We start from the raw sequence: 19,242 nt of genomic DNA, 5'->3' as shown, positions 1-19,242 counted from the left end.
GTCCTTCGAAACGTGCGGATTTTTGCGGATCGGATGCGGTGGTGCGTTTTGCTCAGCGGATCGGATGCGGATGTAAACTGTTGTGTATGCTGCGGATGCGGATCGGACGCGGATAACGTGTGCGCGGATGCGGGTCGGACGCGGTGCCAAAAATCTCATCCGCGCAGGGCTCTAGCCCACGGTACTTCCAGCGTTCTCAGCACATACATCTCCTAACTCAGCTAGCTAACACAATTGGGTTGGCAACACTGTAAAATGCTCAATAGCCATCACGATAGTCAATCTAAGCCACCGTTGTTGTATTTGTCAACAGTGTCTTGCGTCGAATGCCATACGCATGAAATCATTAGATCTCTAAATCTATCAGTTCCTAAAATGTCAGATTCTGCATCGTCGTCGTCCGCTTCAACATCGGCTTCATCTGGTCGATCAGCACAGCTTGAACGGTTAAGAGCCCTTCACATGCGACGGGTATGTCCTAGTATGTTAACGAAGTGCTTACAGATCACAAGAAAAATTAGTTTCATATTGCTTTGCAGAATGAAGCCAGACAATTGAATCATCAGGAAGTGGTCGAGGAAGACAGAAAATCGAAGCTTCCCACAAACTGGGAAAACAAGCAGAAGTGGGCGCAGTATAAGCTAGACGAAGAACAAAATTATGAGGTGAAAGTCGTTAAGCCACGACTATGTTTTACATTTGCTGCATACGTTATCAACCATATAGTGTTGTTCCAATTTCCTACGACATCATATCACATCGCATCACAGTATCAAACAGCTGATATGCCTTATTTAGGAAGCCAAAAAGCGCGGTGAAGATTACTCACGTACGAAGTTGCTGAATATCAGTGCTGAGGAAGCGGAACGACTGGAAAAAAAGAAGCGTAAAAAAAATCCGGATGTCGGGTTTTCCGGTGAGTAAGGATAATATAAGACTAATATTAAGCAATGGCATTATTTATTTCTGCACTTTTAATTTCTTTTATAGATTATGAGGCTGCAACAGTTAGACAATACCAGCGCCTAGTGAAACAGATGAAACCCGACCTTGAATCGTATGAAGCGAAGAAGGAACATCTGTAAGTACTGTGTTGCCGATTTTTGAGCCTACATGCACCTAAAATGGTCACTTTTGTTGAAAATTCCATCATTTCCGTCCAATATAGTTGGCGTCTGATATTTTCAGCTTAAACCCAAATTCCAATCACATATCAGGTTTTATCGTGTACCATGTGCACTATTTATTAGCAATTTATACGAATGTGTGATGCAGATATTATTTGGGTGCCACAATAAGTATGCGAAACACATTTGATGAACATGTGTTGCTGGTCTCCATAAAGCGAGAGGTTGACCAATACCTGCACTTCATTCGCGGGCGGCTTGACCATAATCCCGATAACACCTGAATGTATCAGTAGCACCCGCTTTCAACCCAAATTAGATTAAAAGATAGCACCAGATTTTTCCCTCCCGAATTCGCTAAAGGCATTTAACCCGAAAAAGTCAGACCCTAAATATAGTTAACACCATGAATTATTTTTGCATGTTATGGCAGAGGTTTGCATGCTTGTGATGGTTACCACTAATGGGGAAGGCAAGTAAAATGGGATGTGAGCACCATTTAGGTTATGCTCCTGGGCAAGTTTGGCATCTTGTAGAATTGTAAAGTGTGCCGAACCACGACACAGAAGTAAAAGAACAAGCTCATGGAATTGTGGTGCAAAACCAAGGTTATTTTTGCAATCAAGGCATGATGAGCATGGAGTAAGAGAACTGAAATAGTGTATTACCCATCTAAAGCTGTACTGTTTCTTCCTTGTGCTGCTATGAAATGTACACTGTTCAGTGTTGGTGACAGTTCTGATACACCAAACTCCTTGAAATGAAATATGCTCTGGGCTCGATATCTGCATGACATTGTAACTGAAAGATTTTCTTCTAGCTTGACAATGTTATGTGCGCTTTGCAGGGGTGAAGCCTTTTTCCCCACAAGAGATACAATCATCCATGGCCTACACAAGGACACCAAACAGGGTATTGACCGCATGGTGGAAGACCTTGATAAACAGTTAGTATACACAGTTCAATCTTGCAGTTCATTAGAGCTAACATTTTGTATATTTGTTTATGAGGCAGCCTAGTCCTTTTTTATGTATAAGATGTATAAGATATGGAAACAAACGATGTAGCATAATGTAGGGAAAATTTAGATTAGAAAATTGATGCATGCTGGGCTTCCGGGGCTCAAACACCTGGTTGCTGGTTTAGTGTGTGTGCGTGTTGTCTGTTTTGTTTGCGATTCCTTTTCTGCCTTTTTCTTTTTGAAGTATTATATGAAAAAAGCATGCTTCACACGTGTGCCGCTTTGCCAGTACAGGAAACTTAGGCGGCAGTACTGCAGATGTGCATAGGGATACATGACACTCCTAGTCTTTCAACCCAAACCTTGAGCTAGTTGTCTACACAGTCACATTTCACATGTAGCACACAAGCGCCCACGCTGTTTGCCTGTGTGCGCAACCCCAGAGAAAGGTCTGCTCATACCAGTGTAGGGTTGGTGGACTGAGACTTTAAGCACGTCAAGAGGATGAAGATGTTTCTACAGATTTTCAAATCTTAGTACAATTATACTGAAGCAAAATTGCTACTCTTAAACCATTGTGTCTTCAGATTTTATATTTTTCAAAAATCGAGGGTAAAAATAAGACCCTATGTGCTCTCAAGGCATGCACAGAGAGAGAGAGAGGGGGGGTCCAGTCACAGCTCCGTAAGCATTGTTCCATTACTGGAAACATTTGAGTAACGAAAGTACAACCATTATGTTCCCTGCTGTAAATGGTCTCCATTGCATATTTTTAGTTTTGAATGAGCGAAGGTGATGTATTGAATGCTGTTTGCTGCTCAGCGCAGCATGTGACTCATGTTATACTATTGCTGTGTCACCATAATAAATGCTCTAAAAAATGTCTACAGGGCATCACTGACATTTTACATTGTCCACAGGATTGACAAACGAAATAAGTACAGCCGTCGCAGACGCTTCAATGATGATGAGGACATTGATTACATCAACGAGCGCAACATGAAGTTCAATAAGAAACTGGACCGTTTCTATGGAAAGTACACAGCAGAGATCAAGCAGAACCTTGAAAGAGGAACTGCAGTTTGATTTTGTGCAAGCAGGCAGTTTTATAAACACAAAATAAAAGTGATGCTTTTGAGTTTTGACCAATTTACTGGATGTTTGCATGCATATGTACAGAATGATGATGCAGCAGTATAAATTGTGTGTTGTTCACTTAGAAGGCGTAACGTGTCCTGATGTCTTCAAGTTTCTTTGAAACCTTCCAGGGAAAACAGAATGCATTACCACCACTGTGAAATACACTTCCGTTATTCAAAAGCAGGAAATTACCTCGCTCGGATTCCTGTCGAGTTCTTCAGAAATGCTCTTTTGTTTTGAAGGGTCAAGAGAATTGAACTGTTCGCATAAGTCACCATCAATCACATTCTGCAAAACGAATAATGCATCACACAACAGGTATATAGCAATGAAGAAATTTACAGCTCACCTTTACAGGAAAGTAGTAAGATCGGAATGACAAGTGATCCCTTCCACACAGTGGTGGGTTTTCAGCCCTCATGTGCATTTCCAAGTGCTGAAAGAAGTCATGATCCTAAAGGGAAGAGATGAGAGATTTGGAAGATTTTACTCATCAGCGGGCATTCCCTACGATCGGTGTCTTACCTCATGTGCAGTAAACGGTACCAGCACCCCTACTGTGCCAGAAAGGGTAGTATATACCAAAGATTCTGAACCACCAGGAATGAGAGTTGCCTTTTGGAGAGAGAGCACAGTCTCTCCAATATGGAAGTTGGAGATCACTTCTGCCTATTGTGTAGAGAGAAAAGACCAAGGATTATCACAGCTCAGGCAGTAACACCAAATCGAGATTGACCACACAAGGTAATGCCCTATCAAACGGTTACATCCATGGCTTTAAATGTTACAGCCATAAGCACATAAACCCATTGGCTGAAGTGCCAGTTGCCAGCAAAGCGGCCTCACTTTAAAAACGCAGTTCACACTTGCACTCAGGGACCCCTACTTAACACACTCAATGACAGAAATAGCTGAGACACGATGATAGGAGTTTCCATACACCAAACTAGGGAGGCAAAGCATTGTTTATTTATATCAACACAGAGCAACTTGGTTTTTCACTCTGGAAGTACCTTCATTTTTCATGGAGTCATGAAGGACAAATTAGATCATATACGAACATATAATAAGATAAAGGTTTGAGTAGATGTGTGCATACGAGCTGGCCCCCATGAGATATTTTTACATCTCGGATGCAACTGGATGCATACTTTTTGTGATGAGCCACCAAGCCAACCTCGATCCCAGAGGGCCTTGACTCCAGTTGGGTCTTCGTCAACCTCGTCACTAATGCTAGGAGGCAGGCGTATCTGTGGGGCAGGAGAAAAAAAAAAAAGAAAAAGTCAACTGGAATAGATCTTCCTACAATATATCAACGTAACCCTCGAAATAGAAATCATGGTCGACAGAGGACACACGATAACAATGCCTTTAAATGCACCCTAGAATTTATGTACCCATTAGAATCATGAAACTTTAGTTGTAATACAAGTGGACAGGGTTGTTAAAGTTACTTTTCAAAAGTAACTAAGTTATAGTTACAGATACTCAGCTTCAAAAGTAATTAAGTTACAGTTAGAGTTACTGACAGGAAAACATACTGAGATACAGTTACAGATACCTTGGAAAAGTATCCGAACACGGGTGGAGTTACTTTTTGCAATTCTGTACGCAGACCATACCTTTCGCCTTTGGCTCATAATAGGTGTCACTCTAGAGCCACAGAGACATCCCTTCTTGGGTAATCGTACGTAATCGCAGGTAAAACATTGAAAGGAACGCCTAAACTGGGGGTAACCGAGACAGGGACAAAAATTGGCTCACTGAGCAACAAATAAACATTTTAATTGCCAAAAAATCTCACTGAGTTTCGCATGGCCATCAGATCCAGGGACTGAATATCTTATGCCCCGACTAGTTCTCTGTGAGACTGATTCTAGTGGGTAGATTATATGAAATGTATACAATGAATACAGTACATCACACAAGCAAAAAAAATGTGCAGCACAGCACTATCTACGCTCTGCAAACACAACACACAACTAGGGTTGCCACCTTTCGGAGTGAAAAATACCAGCTGGGGGAGAGGAGGTGGAATAGATGGAAAGGAGGAAAGGCTCATGGGAAAGTGGGTGAGGGACGTTCTAGCTGGCTCGACACAACCACCAACAGCCTTGCACAACCACTGCTCTTGTCCCCTCCGAACACAACACTTAATGAATAACAATGATAATAACAATAACAATGAATAGTAATAATAATGAATAACTAAGAAAACGACTGGTGACTGCGGAGTTGGGTCTGTGCTCCAGATTTATTCAAGCTGTAGTGGAATGTTGAAGGGAAAACCCGTAAAAGCCCCTATGAAAGGTCTTGAGCCACAAATACCGGCAAAAGGCTGCCGGTATCAGCTTCCTACCGGCAACCGGCAGAGCGCGCAAATAACCGGCGGTGCCGGTATAATACTGGCCTGGTGGCAACCCTACACACAACTGAAGTATAAAGTGCCTCAACGCCTCAACAGTGCCTGTACTCGCACACTTGTCTGAAAATCACACAATTGGTTCACACTGCGCATTCATCACACTTGGTGGTACACGCGCAGTAGCACAGTCATCTCAAAGTTTTTGTCCGTCATCCGAGTACGCAGCTTGGTGCCCACAAGCCCTCCAAGGCTGAAGAGCCTTTCCACAGAGCTCTGCACTGCTTGGCAGCGCATGGAGGATCCCTAGTCTCGGCGCGCCCTTCGCACCACCTCCTGCTCGGCAACAGTGTTTTGCCGTTTTTACTCAAAAATACTCAAAAAGACAGATACGAGTTACTGAAAAAAGTAATTAAGTTACAGTTAGAAGTACGTGTTTGAAAATGTATCTAATATTTCCTCAAGATACACAAAAAGTATCTAAGGACACATACTCAGATACTTTTACTAAGTTACTTAACAACCCTGCAAGTGGACAACATTTCTACTCACGATAGAGACATTTCCAAACTTGTCAGCACCAGCAACAGTGTCATAATCCAGTATGCTCGAAGCTGTGACCCATCGAGGCACAGAATCATCCGCAAAAATAACCAGCTGGTTCTCGTGGCGTTTGTACCGAAGGAAGAAAAAGCTTTCTTGGACATCTCCTGCCAACACACGGCTACCCATGCTCTGAAGTGTTACCACCAAATTGGGGATGTACTGCAATAACATAATGGGGAATGTGCTTAGAATGGTATTCAAATGCATGGACCTGCATAAGTACACACTACCATATCTTCTAGTGTAGAACATGCGCCATGTACACTGGCGCTCAAAAGTTGAGGGATTTCAGGGTTTGCACAAGTTGCATTCAGTTTCCACCAGATTTTGTAGATACAATCAGTAGCTTCCACTGACGCAACATAAAGACAAAATAAAGGTGGCCGCACTGCTGCGCCCCAGAAACAAAACAACGCAAAATAAATGTTGCTCGTACCTTTGTTAAACATACATTACTTATCCCAGCAACTAATCAAAGAACACCTCTGTACTGCTCTCCACTGTACCTGTTCTCTGCACTGCACCGCACCAGTTTCCAGTGGACCACGGTCAAGGGGGGCACCATATGGGCATCCACATATACTGACCATGCTAGTGCAAATATACCCAGTCTACGCACAGGATTTCTCTACATATGTGTCCTCGTGGCCACTGCCAGGTGCTTGTGCTGTTCCACCTGGTGTTTAATCCTCGTGGGTAGCTAGGATGTGCTCGACATCTCCTTACACAGCTCTTCCGAAAAAAAAAAAAAGTTTCATGCACGATCCACACCAGTTGATAACATGCACTGCTTCATGGTGACATTCTTTAATATATATGATGCGCATGTTGTACACCAGAAAATAGAGTAACTAAATGTAAAATGCAAAGGGCAACGTGCAGAGTTTTAACTATGCACTGTGCACTTTTCAACTCAACACCACATTTACCTTGTTTTCACATTTTCGAAGCAACTTCTTTCGACCTAGGTCATAGAGGCGAACACACTTGCCAATACCAGCAAGGAGACGCCCTTGAAAAGAGCACAAGGCAGTGGGGGCATCTTCGACAGGGGTGCTATGCACCCTTTCCAAATAGGCTGCCCCCACCGACGGATCCTCCCCAATTTGTAGCCTGTAGGTTATGAGCAAGCCGCCTCCTCGGCATATACGTGGGTTCAGCTGCAGGTCACGGGCAACACCAACCACCACATATTGCTCATCGGGCTGAGATGCAAACCGAACTAGTGCAACACTTAATGCGGCCTCATTCTGCTCTAGTGCAACCTAAAATGGACCAAGTATGCACTGTTGAACAATGTAAACGCAAAGTCTCATCGGTAAAGATTTTGTGATATTTATGTGCCTACTTTGCAGACTGTGTGACCATCAGATGGACTGAGTACCCTAATAACCGAGGCCCACATCCCTGTTCCAGCCTTTGGAGATCCAAAGACAGCTTCCGGTAATGTTTCACTAAGGAAAGCAGCTGCCATTTCTGCAGCCAACTCCTGTTCACCTTCCCCAGCTGCTTCCACCATTTCCTGAAAATGGAAAACAGCTTAAATGATCCCCAAGCGACACAAATATTACTTTCATAACGTAAAAGCGCTAAAAACAGGACGAACACAAGACACACACAACATCGAGCGCTCGATGTTGTGTGTGTCTTATGTTCGTCCTGTTTTTAGTGCCTTTACGTTATGAAAGTCTATCACCAACAAGCCCAAAGGGATGTTTTAATGACAAATATTACTATATCCCATTATTCTTTAAATACCTCGGCCATTTGTTGCTTTCTCTGATGTTTCATCTTCTCTGTGTAAGCATTGTGATCCGTCTCAATGATGAGGAGATGGTTTGTGTCTTGGTTCACAACAAATTTCCTGGGTGTGTATTCTAGAGGGGTAGATACTTGGTTGAACACTGCCCCCAACTTCTCTAATGCCAGAATTCTGGAGATGAAAATGGGATACAATATTTTGCAAAGTAAAGTATCATAGGTGCGATATTGCTGTCACAACTGGAATACCAAAATTAGAACAGAAAACACATTTTACCTTAGTGTATTTGTGGAAATTGCCACAATTCCTTCAGGGCATTGCTCAGAAGAAAACCCAGATGCGTACTCCAGGGTTTCGTAGGACAGTGGCGTAAGGTGAAAGCGGTTCTGGTAGTAATAGCTGAGCCATGAACGACTAGACATGGCCAGGGCCTAAATTAATGATACAATGACTCAATCAGACCAATAGTTTTTGAGAGCTCCAAGAAGTACCAACTGTCAAAGGTGAATTTTTTAAATGTCACGATTTGAGTGGTACAGCGATTTGTCAACTGGCAAGATATTATATTTAAAAATGATTAAGGGCCACAGATATCTCTGAATGACCACTTGGGGTGTTTACACGAATAATGTGGTCAGACGAGATGACTGAGGTTGGTACACATGAGGACACAATAAAGTTCATTGAAGAGTCCAGACATAGAATGCATTTCACAGTTATGCAGAGCCTCCATCACACGTAACTGTGACACACGTGGCCCATGCCAGTGCTCAAATGCCGGTGCCATGGAGCATTTGCCTCTGGGTCGCCTCTGCATCCGAGACTGCAGTGAGACATACGCTGCCTCGTGACACCAGCTCGGCATCATCGGCTGTGCTGCATGCGCGCTGCGACCTCGTCTCAGACCCAGTAGTCAACACACTGCGGCAATGGCACCTCCGCAAGCTACATGATTGCGTTTTACTGTTAAGTCTGATGGCATTTGTACGTGTAACAGCAGCGTTCAGGCTGTCTCTGGAGAGCTGTTTGCACATATTGCTGGAGGTGCTACTGCTGCAGAAACCGAAACCAAGTCCCACATGGATGCTGATTTCTCTTATGCAGAACTCGTATCCGCAGAAGTCTCCGAGGTTTGTGCCTAACAAAATTTAATATAACATAGCCTACTTGAAAAGTTTTCCTGTCTCTCTGGCGATAATTATGGCTCATCCTGTTCTGATGTCAGCAGTGGCTTCCCAAGCAGACTGACAGGTTTGTTTAAATCGACGTCTCGAAGCAGTTAGAAGTTTCCCTTCAACAATATGTGTCAAGGAATGCTATGACTGAATGTTATCTCGTTGTTTTCTGTGCTTTATTAAGGCATTAGAGTGTTGATTTTTGCAAAACACTGCAGGGCTTGCTCTGAAAGGCTGCCTTCGTGGCACCACTGCTGGGAGGTTAGTCACGTGGTGCTCCGCACTGACGTCCTCTGGGCGTATAATACATTTCCCTAAACATCTACGGAGTATTCCACAAATACCCTTGATAGAAGATTTCGTATTCAAGTGATTGAAAATCACACTCCAGCCTAGTCCTGCTCGGTATGTGTCTGCTGTACACATTAAACTCTAGGTATCCCCACAGAAAGAAGTCGTAGCGGGTTTGGTCTGGCAACCTAACTGCCCAAGGCATCAATGACGAGCCTCATCTCATCCACCTTCCAGGGAACGTTTCCATCAACCACTCTAACTTCTGTCACAAAGTGGGGAGGCACACCATCCTGCATGAATATGCAACTTCTTTCTGCACGTGGAGGCACCAATTCAGGCAGGAATTCCCACTTTCATGTCGTCAGGTAACTGTCCCCATCACAGTGTTGCCGAAGAAGGGCGCGACAATACCCTCTCGCCACAAACTTGCACTAGGCTGTAGTCTTCGGGGACTGTACTGACTGACACTAAAAGGTTCCACAGCTTTTCTCATGGACATATCAGGAGCAGCCTGAAACAATCCTGTGATGGCATGCCTTAGCTCGTTCGTAGCTAACACGTTTGGACAGTCGTGCGTTTTGTTGCACACACTACTCTCTCCCGCAACACACACAGTGGGTTGTAGTAGAATCTCTCACAAAACCTTCGGCCTACTTGTTTGAGGCTGTAAAGTTCTGTGTACCACACAAGAACTTGAGTACATTCCTGTACTGTTAGCTGCCACATAGCTGGTAAAAAGCAAAAGAACAGCATGCAACAGAGCAAAACTATTGTTATGCAGAGTTTAATTTCCAAGATTTTCCCTCACGTTGAACTCAAAAATACGCCGTTGTGCGTCGGCTTTTGGTTAACAATCGGGTTTTATTTCAGGGGCTGTAAAATGGTAAAATCCGGCAATATCGGGTGGAAAAGCAGATTTTTGGGTGGAATATAAAAAGAAGCGTGCCTCTCGCATTTCAGATGAACATGAGATGCTGATCTGCTGGATAAATACACGGTGGTCAGCATTCTCCAGTGCCCAAACTGGTGGCTGAATTTGCACTCTGGCAAATGTTTCCTGTTTCCAGGCTTTTTCTGGCTTTACTCAAGGTGATGATAATGGTAATCGGGGGATAAAAAATGGGTTTAACCGTAAACACGAGGCCGTATATGCAAATCACAATAGACAGTTCCAAAATCAGGCTCAATTGGTGACTGCTGGATTGCCTATCACACTCTTCGTTTATCTGGATCCCTTCATATCCACACATTTTCGATGAAAATTGCCACAGTCAGATAAACAGTGGTTGACTGTATAACAGCATAAGCAATCATAAAGACAAGTTTTCCTTACTGCATCGCTGCCTTGCATCCGGACTTTGAAGAGCTTCACAGGGCGTGAGCCCAAGTACCTTGTTCGAGTGTCAGAAAGGTCACCAGTTACTTGGTCCAAAACAGTACGCAGCAGGACTCCGTTCTGAAATTTGCCAGGCGTTGTATACTTATCATGTACATGCATATGCGCAAACACACATGCACGCAAACCAAGAAAGAAAAGGTGGTGTAATGCCTAAGAGAGGTTAAGAAACCCATACTTGCAATCCAATATTCAGATATAGCATCCCTTGACTACTGGGGTCTGATTCAGCAGCTCCCATTTCAACTATAGAGAGCGATTCAGGCGTTGCCGGCAAGGCTTGCATACTCAATGGAGACAAGCAGTCCTATATTTAAAAACAGAATAAACTGAGGATGAGCTCAATCTCATGGATACAGGTGTGCAAATATATTCCAAGCTGCACAGACTATTAGAAATTCAACATAATTTCTGGAAAAATATCATTTTCTCACTGGAGAAATTGCACCTATCTCATGTTCAGTAAACCGTACAGCCATGTGTGTAAAGTATTTTAGGTTTGTAATACAATTTACACAGATTCAGTTTCACAATAAAATACATATTCATCCAATTTACATATCTGATGCGCAGTTGCTCACCGAAGGGTCCAATGAGATGATACGAACTGTACTATCTGCCAGTCCAACAGCAAGGAAACGTGACCTCTGTTCCCCAGTAGGCACACTTGCCAGAGACATGCAAATGATATCAGCGGACATTTCGCGTCGGTCTGTGTACTCATTCAATTGGCCAGTCTAGAACACAGAAACAAAAACATGAAAAGAAAGAAAAGGAGATAAAAACACACTCAAACCACATGTTGATCACAGGCACAGTGGGTTGTTAACTGCATCTGCATAAAGCACTTACTGGATCCATTTCAAAATAGACAAGTTCTCCTCCAGTCAAAGCAATAACAACTTGTCGTTGGTTAACTGCACATTTCACAATGGCCTTCTTGCCAGGTGTACGCCACTCGTTGACTCTCTTGTCTGCACGTATATGTCTTATGCCTTCTGGGTACACCTAACAGAGAGAGTAGAACAGTGCAGCTTTGACAGATATGACTAACTTGTCATATGAGACATACATTAAACATATGCTTACTTGAACAAGAGCATCATCACCAATCTGCGCACAGGAGAGAGTTGGTGTGGTTCCCAAAAACCCAGAATCTGTGACTTCCTCAACTGTCTCTCCAATAGACAGCACCAAAGTGGCATTTACGAAGGACACGATAATGTATGCGTCAAAATCCTCTGCAAAATATTATGAAGCTAAGCTGCAGCCCAGTCACCTTCAATTTCACGAGAAAGAGAGAGAAAAAAAGAAAGAAACATGACACGTACCATCTGCCTTTCTTTTGACAGTCCATACAGCATTGGGATTACCCGGAAGTTCAGATACAGCCATTTCAGACACCTATACCAAAATTAACCAGTTAAAGCACCAACGATTTCGTTGTCAGAAATGTATTATCAACAAAACTAACTTCGAGACCATGACGAAGCACCCTCAGGCATGAGCGAGGTCCTCTGCCACACGCCACATAGAGCTGTGGAGTGTCCTCATTCGCCAGGTCAGCAATTGTGCACCCTAATGCTGGTGACAGAGAGTCTAATTCTTCCACTGCCAGTAAGTTGCGCAGTGGACGTGGGGCAAAAAAGAATGTGTCTCCCTCTTCAAGGGGGATAGCACTGCTGAACTCTGGCTCCTCATCTTCTTCGCCCAGCCGGGCAATTTGATACAGGCAGCTGTAATGCAACAAAAACTGTCATCGATAGCCACGAATACATGGGCTCTGGGTGTGACAAATTAACTGCTATGTGACCTGGCTGGTGTGCGTAACAATGCAGCCATACCCTATAAAACAGCTCGAGAAAAAAAAAAGCTATAATAGTGTTCAACCCAAGGACGGAATCTCGGGTGCTGAAGGAGAACCTTATAATTCTTGTTACATTTAACAACAAAAATAAGTTTTGCCAAACCAAATAAATTATAGTGTGACCCAAATAAATTATATATACAACATTTCAAACAATGTTTTTATTCTGGTGGTAAATATAGGGGGGAAAAGGGGCACCTGCAATGCCCTTCTTAGCTAGAACATGACTATAAATGCATATAATAGAGCTTACTGGTTGCCGAACTCTGAAGCAACAAAGAGAAAGCCAGTCTTCAGGACACACATGCTAATTGCAACAGGAATTGTGTCAAAGTACTTCAGTTTTATTTCTGTTACCTGCAGTTGAAAGAAAAAGAAGACTTAAAGCAAGTAGCAATTCAATGGTCCTGTAAAGTATAAATAGAAAATATTATTCAGAAGACAAAATGCCATAAAATGGAATAATGTGTATGTGCTACGACACAAGAGGTGCATGTTTGCTGGCAGAGTGCTACATAATGCAAATTGCATTGGATAGGGTGGTTGAGGACTATCTTGAGATATGATAAAACATAACCAGCAAGTTTTGTCCAGAAACGGTGTGTTGGATGTTCATCAAAGCAAAAACTGGAAGCGGCTGACACCACAACAGCAAAAATGCTGGTTATAAAGCCCAATTATAAATCATTGAATGTGAATCTAATTGAATATATTTTGCACAGTGACTGTGAGTATCCTAAACAGGTATTTGATGGCACTTTTTTTTAAGCTTTAGCCAGAATTGAGTCTGTACACAAACACACGCACATTTCCTCATACATGCATAATACTCATTTAGCACAATACCGCCTGCACACATATTCAATTGGATCTGTGTACCAAACATGCCATTATATGACTCAATACTAAAATTTTAGAATGTTTTTAAAGCAGTGTGCTGCTGGTAAACTACAGTATATCTCAAGACAATACATCAATGTATGCCGTACGTACCATGTCTTCGTCAGTTTCTAAGGTAATCTTGAAGATATCTCCCTGCTCAGTCTGAGCCAGAAAGAAGAACATGGACTGGAAAGGAAAAAAAGACACGACAGCAGCACTTAGTACATGCAATAACATGCAGCAACACAAGCATTACACTTACCTTGGTTTTGTGTTGTGCACTACAAACAAAAATCATGCCACGCTCAGGGTCGTCCAAGTCATTCTGAAAATTTGATTAAATCAGTTGTCAGCACCATGGACATCAGACTTATGAAATTTTATATCGAAGTTATGCAGCACTTGCCCTCCTCCTAGGAATAGGGCACCGAATATCCGGTTGGTCTCCAAAATTTTTGTATGTGATGTAGTTTTCAGAGCAAATAAGGACACCACTGGGGCCGTCACTTCCTCCCGGAACTAGTTTGGTTAGAGAGAAAATAGAACAAAGAAGACATGAAACGTACTGCACATAACCCTTGTGCAAAGCTCCGCACAGATAGCAATTTTACAATCAGTAGCCAAGCTGAACCACAGGTCACATGCAACCACTTCCCGAGTAAAGAATTTTACAGAAGTAGAAGTCGCAAAACGATACAGCGGAGACCACTCATAATAATGTTTCACATGGTGAAAGCTTCACGGGAATGGCCATGAGTGCAATGAATGCCATGCGTTTCAATACTGCATGTAAATAGTGCACTGCCCTATATAGCACAATTAGAGTGTACCTAGACTGCAACATAACTTGCTGACGCTTCTTTTTCGAATGTGGTACAGCTGTCTCTCCCCGTTCTCAGACTCTCTATATACAATCCAATGGTTGGTGTCACCATACTACAACTTAGCTTCGCCTCAACCATGTGCACATTTGATGACACACATTTGTCTTTTTTTTTGTCATAATTTTGCTAAATGCGATCTTATTGTATGTATTACACCTAATCTAGTAGTACAAGTGCCCTGTGAAACATGTTTTGCCAAGCATACACTTGGTTCAGATAAAGACATCTAGGAGAATGGTAATGCAGACCAATGGACACCGTGACAGAATATTTTTGTAAGCAAGATTCCTATGTATCAATCATACATAGTTGGATTTGTCTTATGAATGCATCACATCTTTATTGGTAATTATTGCTAATAATAAACTAGCAAATAACTTAATATAAGTAACTTCCCTGCAACTCCCACAAGGTTTTGCATAAATGGTCTGTACTGATCTAGAGAAACCATGTGAAACATGACAAAAAAGTAAGGCTTTATAACCTGCAATCAAGAAGTTTCCATGCTCTTCCAGCGGTTCACTATATTTCCGAACGACATGATTCAATCCAAGATCAAGTTCATAGAATGTCAGGGTTTGGTGTGTATTTTGGGCAGCTTCTCCAGTGGGGTCACCATCTGCCTCCTAGTAAGAAAATGTGACATGTAGGGTGATAGCAAATAACAGTTGAGCCTAGAGCACCAACAAAACAACTGTAGTAGGTCACACTATCACTTCTATCTTAGTATAACGGGAAACTCATTCTGACAATAACGGGGCACCAGGGATATTTGCAAACATCCGAGAATGGTCTTAAAAACTAAAGAGAACAGGTACCTATTGCTTGGGAATTTTGCATGCTAAAGAGTTCCACTATTTCATCACTGAAGCAGTGGAAGCGGCAGAGAATAAAATTAGCTGCGAAGTCTGTGTTACTTTGGCAGTAAGCCAAGTAAAACTACTACAGCATGCCAAGACAAGCTAATGACTGGAGTCTGTAGAAATACACACAAACTAAACACAGAGTAAGCATGCAGTGAAATAATTACTGTGCATTAAACATGTTTTCTTTCCTTGACAAACGAAGAGCTAACAACATCCTTGTACCTGCATGACAGCTGTTTTAGCTTAGCATATTAATTTACTTAGCTTAACACTACTTAACATACTTAAAGCAGCCCAGAAAAAAAGCTTCAAATAAGCTCAAATCAAGCTTTTGATGTTGCAGAAACTTACATGGAACAAACACAGATGCCAATATAATTATTTTGCAGCACTTGACATCAGACACAACGTACAGCCCTGTCTGCGTAAAATTTCTAAAACCAACCTTCAAAGATACTTATGTGCAGACCATGCATAAGTGCCCAAAAGTTAAGGAATATGAGAGCTTGTACTCTTCCAGGCGATTTTCACTAAGCTTTGTAGATACAATCAGTAGCTCCCACAGACACAACATCAAGACAAAACAAGGCTGGCAGCACTGCTGCACTTAAAAACAAAGAAGGAAAAGTCACTTTATGCCACTGCGACTTGTCAAATATGACACTGTCAGTGGAACCTACCTAAAGTACCCACAAAGTTTGGTGAAAGTCCAACACTTGGAAGAGTTCAGCACTCCAAATTTATTAACTTTTGGATACCAATTTATACGCTATACACACACGACAGATATTTAAAGAATAACGAGAGAATAGATAGGTAGCAAGCGAACTGGTGGTATAGATCCATAACTTAAAAACCCGAACTTGCCAGTCTCGGGTTCTTAAGTTATGGAAATATTGAAAACAGAGTCCAAACATGTTTTTTGCAGCATCAAACCATATAGGTAACAAGAATATGCATTTGCACAAAAATCCATGTTCTACTAGTAAGTTTGCAGTAATGACAATATGAACTGATTCCACAAATCCATTACCTCATAGTCCATTTCAAGGCAGGCAAAAACTGGATTTTCGAAACCCACGTCAACGCCGACACAGTGGTACACAAGGGTACTAGACTTATGTGCCTCCAGGGGAGATGAAATTGTGAGACGAGCAGCAGCATCTCTGTTCAATATGTAAACTAGCTTTTGTTTCTCTACTGCAGCAACCATGAGAGCTCTTCCCTTGGGATCCATTGCCAACTGCTGGCCTGGTACAATTCGTCTGCATCCACTCTTGCCAAAGGTTTCTTGGTGCACCTAAATTGCCAAACATATGAAGAAAATCCAGAATCATATTTCAGTGATTAGTAGTGACATGAAGGTTATTTCTTCCCCAAAGCATATAATTTAATTTGTGTACATATATTTTGTTGCATAAACAGTATCTGCAAAAATGTTTCTCACAGAATTTACTTGTGTTAATGCAGAGGTTTACAAGGCACGGTGCACACTCAATTTGGAGAAACAGAAAATAGCAGATAAAGCACAATCAAAGATGAATAATGAAAACAACACTGAAATCAGAGAAACTGCTGCCTTTTTAGTGTACAAACGAAGAAGTGCAGTAAGTATGTGAGGCTGTTGATGGAAAACTTTATCCAAGCACAATTTCATAAGACATTCTTTGTCAGGTGACTGCCAAGTGGCTTACTCTGACATCGAACAGTCACTATGCGAGAGAGACATTCTAGTGAAACATAATGCTAATAAAACGCTGTTTGAACAAAAACACAAAAAACATTCAAGATCTTGATCTTTAGTATACAACTACCATTATATGTCTTCTCTTTGTATTATCTCTTATTATTATTACTGAGACATCATATGATAGGATTTTATGTGAATCACCACCATTGTTCTGACATAATTTGCTCTTTCAAAGTAGACCTTAGACATATGTAACAGACTACAAAAAGCCCAACCATACAACCTGATGAAACTTATGAACATTTACCTTTTCAAATGAATTTTTTTGTGCATTGTATTCTAGAATGATAATCCTTCCAGAGTCTGATCCAATTACAAGGTAATCTGAAACATGAAAGATAAGTAAATTTACAACCATCATGAAAAATAAACTCTACTTTTCAAAATACCAATACCTACAAAACCGCAAAGGAATTTTGCAGCCTATAGGATGGCTACAACACCAGACAAAGTGATAATAAATGTGACCATGTCAAAACCTGGTAAATGACATTCCAGACCCATGATGTGACTTTTCTAAAATCGTAACACAAAATAAAGCCCACAGCCATCGTTTTACAATCCATAATACTGGTATCAGTACATGCATGTGACACAAAAGTGAAAATAAGGTCTTCATGCAGTGCATTATCCCTAAACTAGAAGAAAATGTACCGTAATTTTCGGTGTATAACACGCAGGGTTATGACGGGTCAAAATCCTGTTGAAATCAACGGCTGTGTGCTATATATGTGGTGTTATACACTGAAAATTATGGTAATAAAAATAAAAAGCACACAGTCCAGTGGTGTAATCTTGGAGTAAAAAATGTAGTCACAAAGATGAAACACCTCAAAAGGTTTTACTGTAGGTTTAGAACAGATGCTGCGCAAAAGCTTGTCAGTAAAACCCTTTGAGGTGTCTCATTTTTGTAACGTCATTTTTTATCCCTAAAATAATGTGATTTCCATTGTCCTTTTTCAATATTTAAAATATGCACAAAGGGTGTTACAGCAATACAGGAGATTACTCTGAAAATTCACAGCATGAGGAAAATATCTCATGAATGATGCCTCTCTGTAGCATATGCCCTGGATGCAGTCTATCACTTTTGAATGATTAGCAAAGCAACAAAATTATTTCAATCAGAGTAGACACAGAAAATGATGGACAACACAAACAGATTAAGTGGATAGCACGAACTTCGTGCTCCAGTTTATTTATTTGTGCTGTACATTTCCTCAATGCGTGCAAAACTTCAAAAATCTCAAAGCCCGACATGGACATGTCTTAACATCACAGGATATTACCTTTTGATCCTCCAGTTAGGCGAAAGCCCATCATAGACCTAATAACACCGAAGATCTCTGTGGTGTACAATGTGTAAACTTTTCCCGTGTTTGGATCTGGACGAAGCAATTCCAAAATCTTCCCCCTCGACACTGCAATTTCTTGCAGTTTTGTACCGGAAAAATTCCCATGCACTGCATGAGTGATGCCTGTGGCACGTTGAAGTGTCAGGTTGTAAAGGTACATGTTCCGATTTTCTTATAGGTTGTATGCCTGAAAAGAAACCACAGCTGAACATGAACAGCACCTTACCATAAGTATTCACAGCGACTGTGTTGTGAATGGGTTGCGGCGTATCTATGAGAAAGGGATCTGAACTTGGGACAGAACTTACGAAGAGGGTCTCAACCTCACACTCCGATCCGTTTTTCATTTAATTCAACAGCGCCTATATCAATGATGTGCACAGCACTTCCTTTATAGTGCGATCGTCCAATTCCCCGTCACTCCGATGTGCTCAAAGCTATGCGCTAACAAAAAAAGCCGGCGGGAGTGAAACCGGCAACTGTTGTCTTGCTAGAGAAGCGCATTATGTTAATAATAACAATCACGTAAGAGCAGAAGCGTTTCTCTGAACTATATTTTACTTTTTAAATAACTTACTAGGGTTGTGTGTTGCAGGATGATAACGGATTACTTTTCTATCACTGTCGCTACCAGCATCGGCCACTACAAATCAGCAGCCGCCATAGTTGTTTTTACGGCTCTTCAGCTGGCCAGCCCGAAACCAAGAAGCCGCATAATCGTACCCTCAGACCATACCTTAGTTTCGTTCAACGTCTTAAGTTTAGTTCCGGAAAATAAAAAAATACTAGAATGTGATGCTCGTTTGCATATTGCT

General features: G+C 41.8%; 2 protein-coding genes across 2 annotated transcripts; one reads left to right on the top strand and one right to left on the bottom strand.

Annotated features, from left to right (window-relative positions):
• Positions 1 to 268: 268 nt before the first annotated feature.
• LOC135378038 (pre-mRNA-splicing factor syf2-like) lies at positions 269 to 3,226 on the top strand. The gene is made up of 6 exons (XM_064610869.1): positions 269 to 471; positions 540 to 665; positions 799 to 916; positions 991 to 1,081; positions 1,975 to 2,073; positions 3,009 to 3,226. The coding sequence occupies exons 1-6, from the start codon at positions 376 to 378 to the stop codon at positions 3,172 to 3,174; spliced, it is 696 nt and encodes a 231-aa protein (XP_064466939.1). The 5' UTR covers positions 269 to 375; the 3' UTR covers positions 3,175 to 3,226.
• LOC135378034 (splicing factor 3B subunit 3-like) lies at positions 3,221 to 19,114 on the bottom strand. Its single transcript, XM_064610862.1, has 26 exons — positions 19,005 to 19,114; positions 18,362 to 18,614; positions 17,320 to 17,396; positions 16,356 to 16,622; positions 14,941 to 15,082; positions 13,979 to 14,091; positions 13,835 to 13,897; positions 13,684 to 13,758; positions 12,944 to 13,047; positions 12,298 to 12,559; positions 12,155 to 12,227; positions 11,913 to 12,064; positions 11,676 to 11,831; positions 11,405 to 11,560; positions 11,002 to 11,130; positions 10,761 to 10,883; positions 8,235 to 8,389; positions 7,955 to 8,129; positions 7,545 to 7,718; positions 7,126 to 7,461; positions 6,143 to 6,355; positions 4,380 to 4,478; positions 3,754 to 3,897; positions 3,578 to 3,682; positions 3,421 to 3,516; positions 3,221 to 3,349 (listed from the first exon to the last, which is right to left on the bottom strand). The coding sequence occupies exons 2-26, from the start codon at positions 18,585 to 18,587 to the stop codon at positions 3,305 to 3,307; spliced, it is 3,660 nt and encodes a 1,219-aa protein (XP_064466932.1). The 5' UTR covers positions 18,588 to 18,614; positions 19,005 to 19,114; the 3' UTR covers positions 3,221 to 3,304.
• Between the last annotated feature and the right edge of the window lie 128 nt (positions 19,115 to 19,242).

This window comes from Ornithodoros turicata, chromosome 1, assembly GCF_037126465.1.
Source record: "Ornithodoros turicata isolate Travis chromosome 1, ASM3712646v1, whole genome shotgun sequence".
Classification (NCBI taxonomy): domain Eukaryota; kingdom Metazoa; phylum Arthropoda; class Arachnida; order Ixodida; family Argasidae; genus Ornithodoros; species Ornithodoros turicata.
Note: the sequence above shows the minus strand (reverse complement) of the source record. Positions and strands in the feature narration are given on the sequence as shown.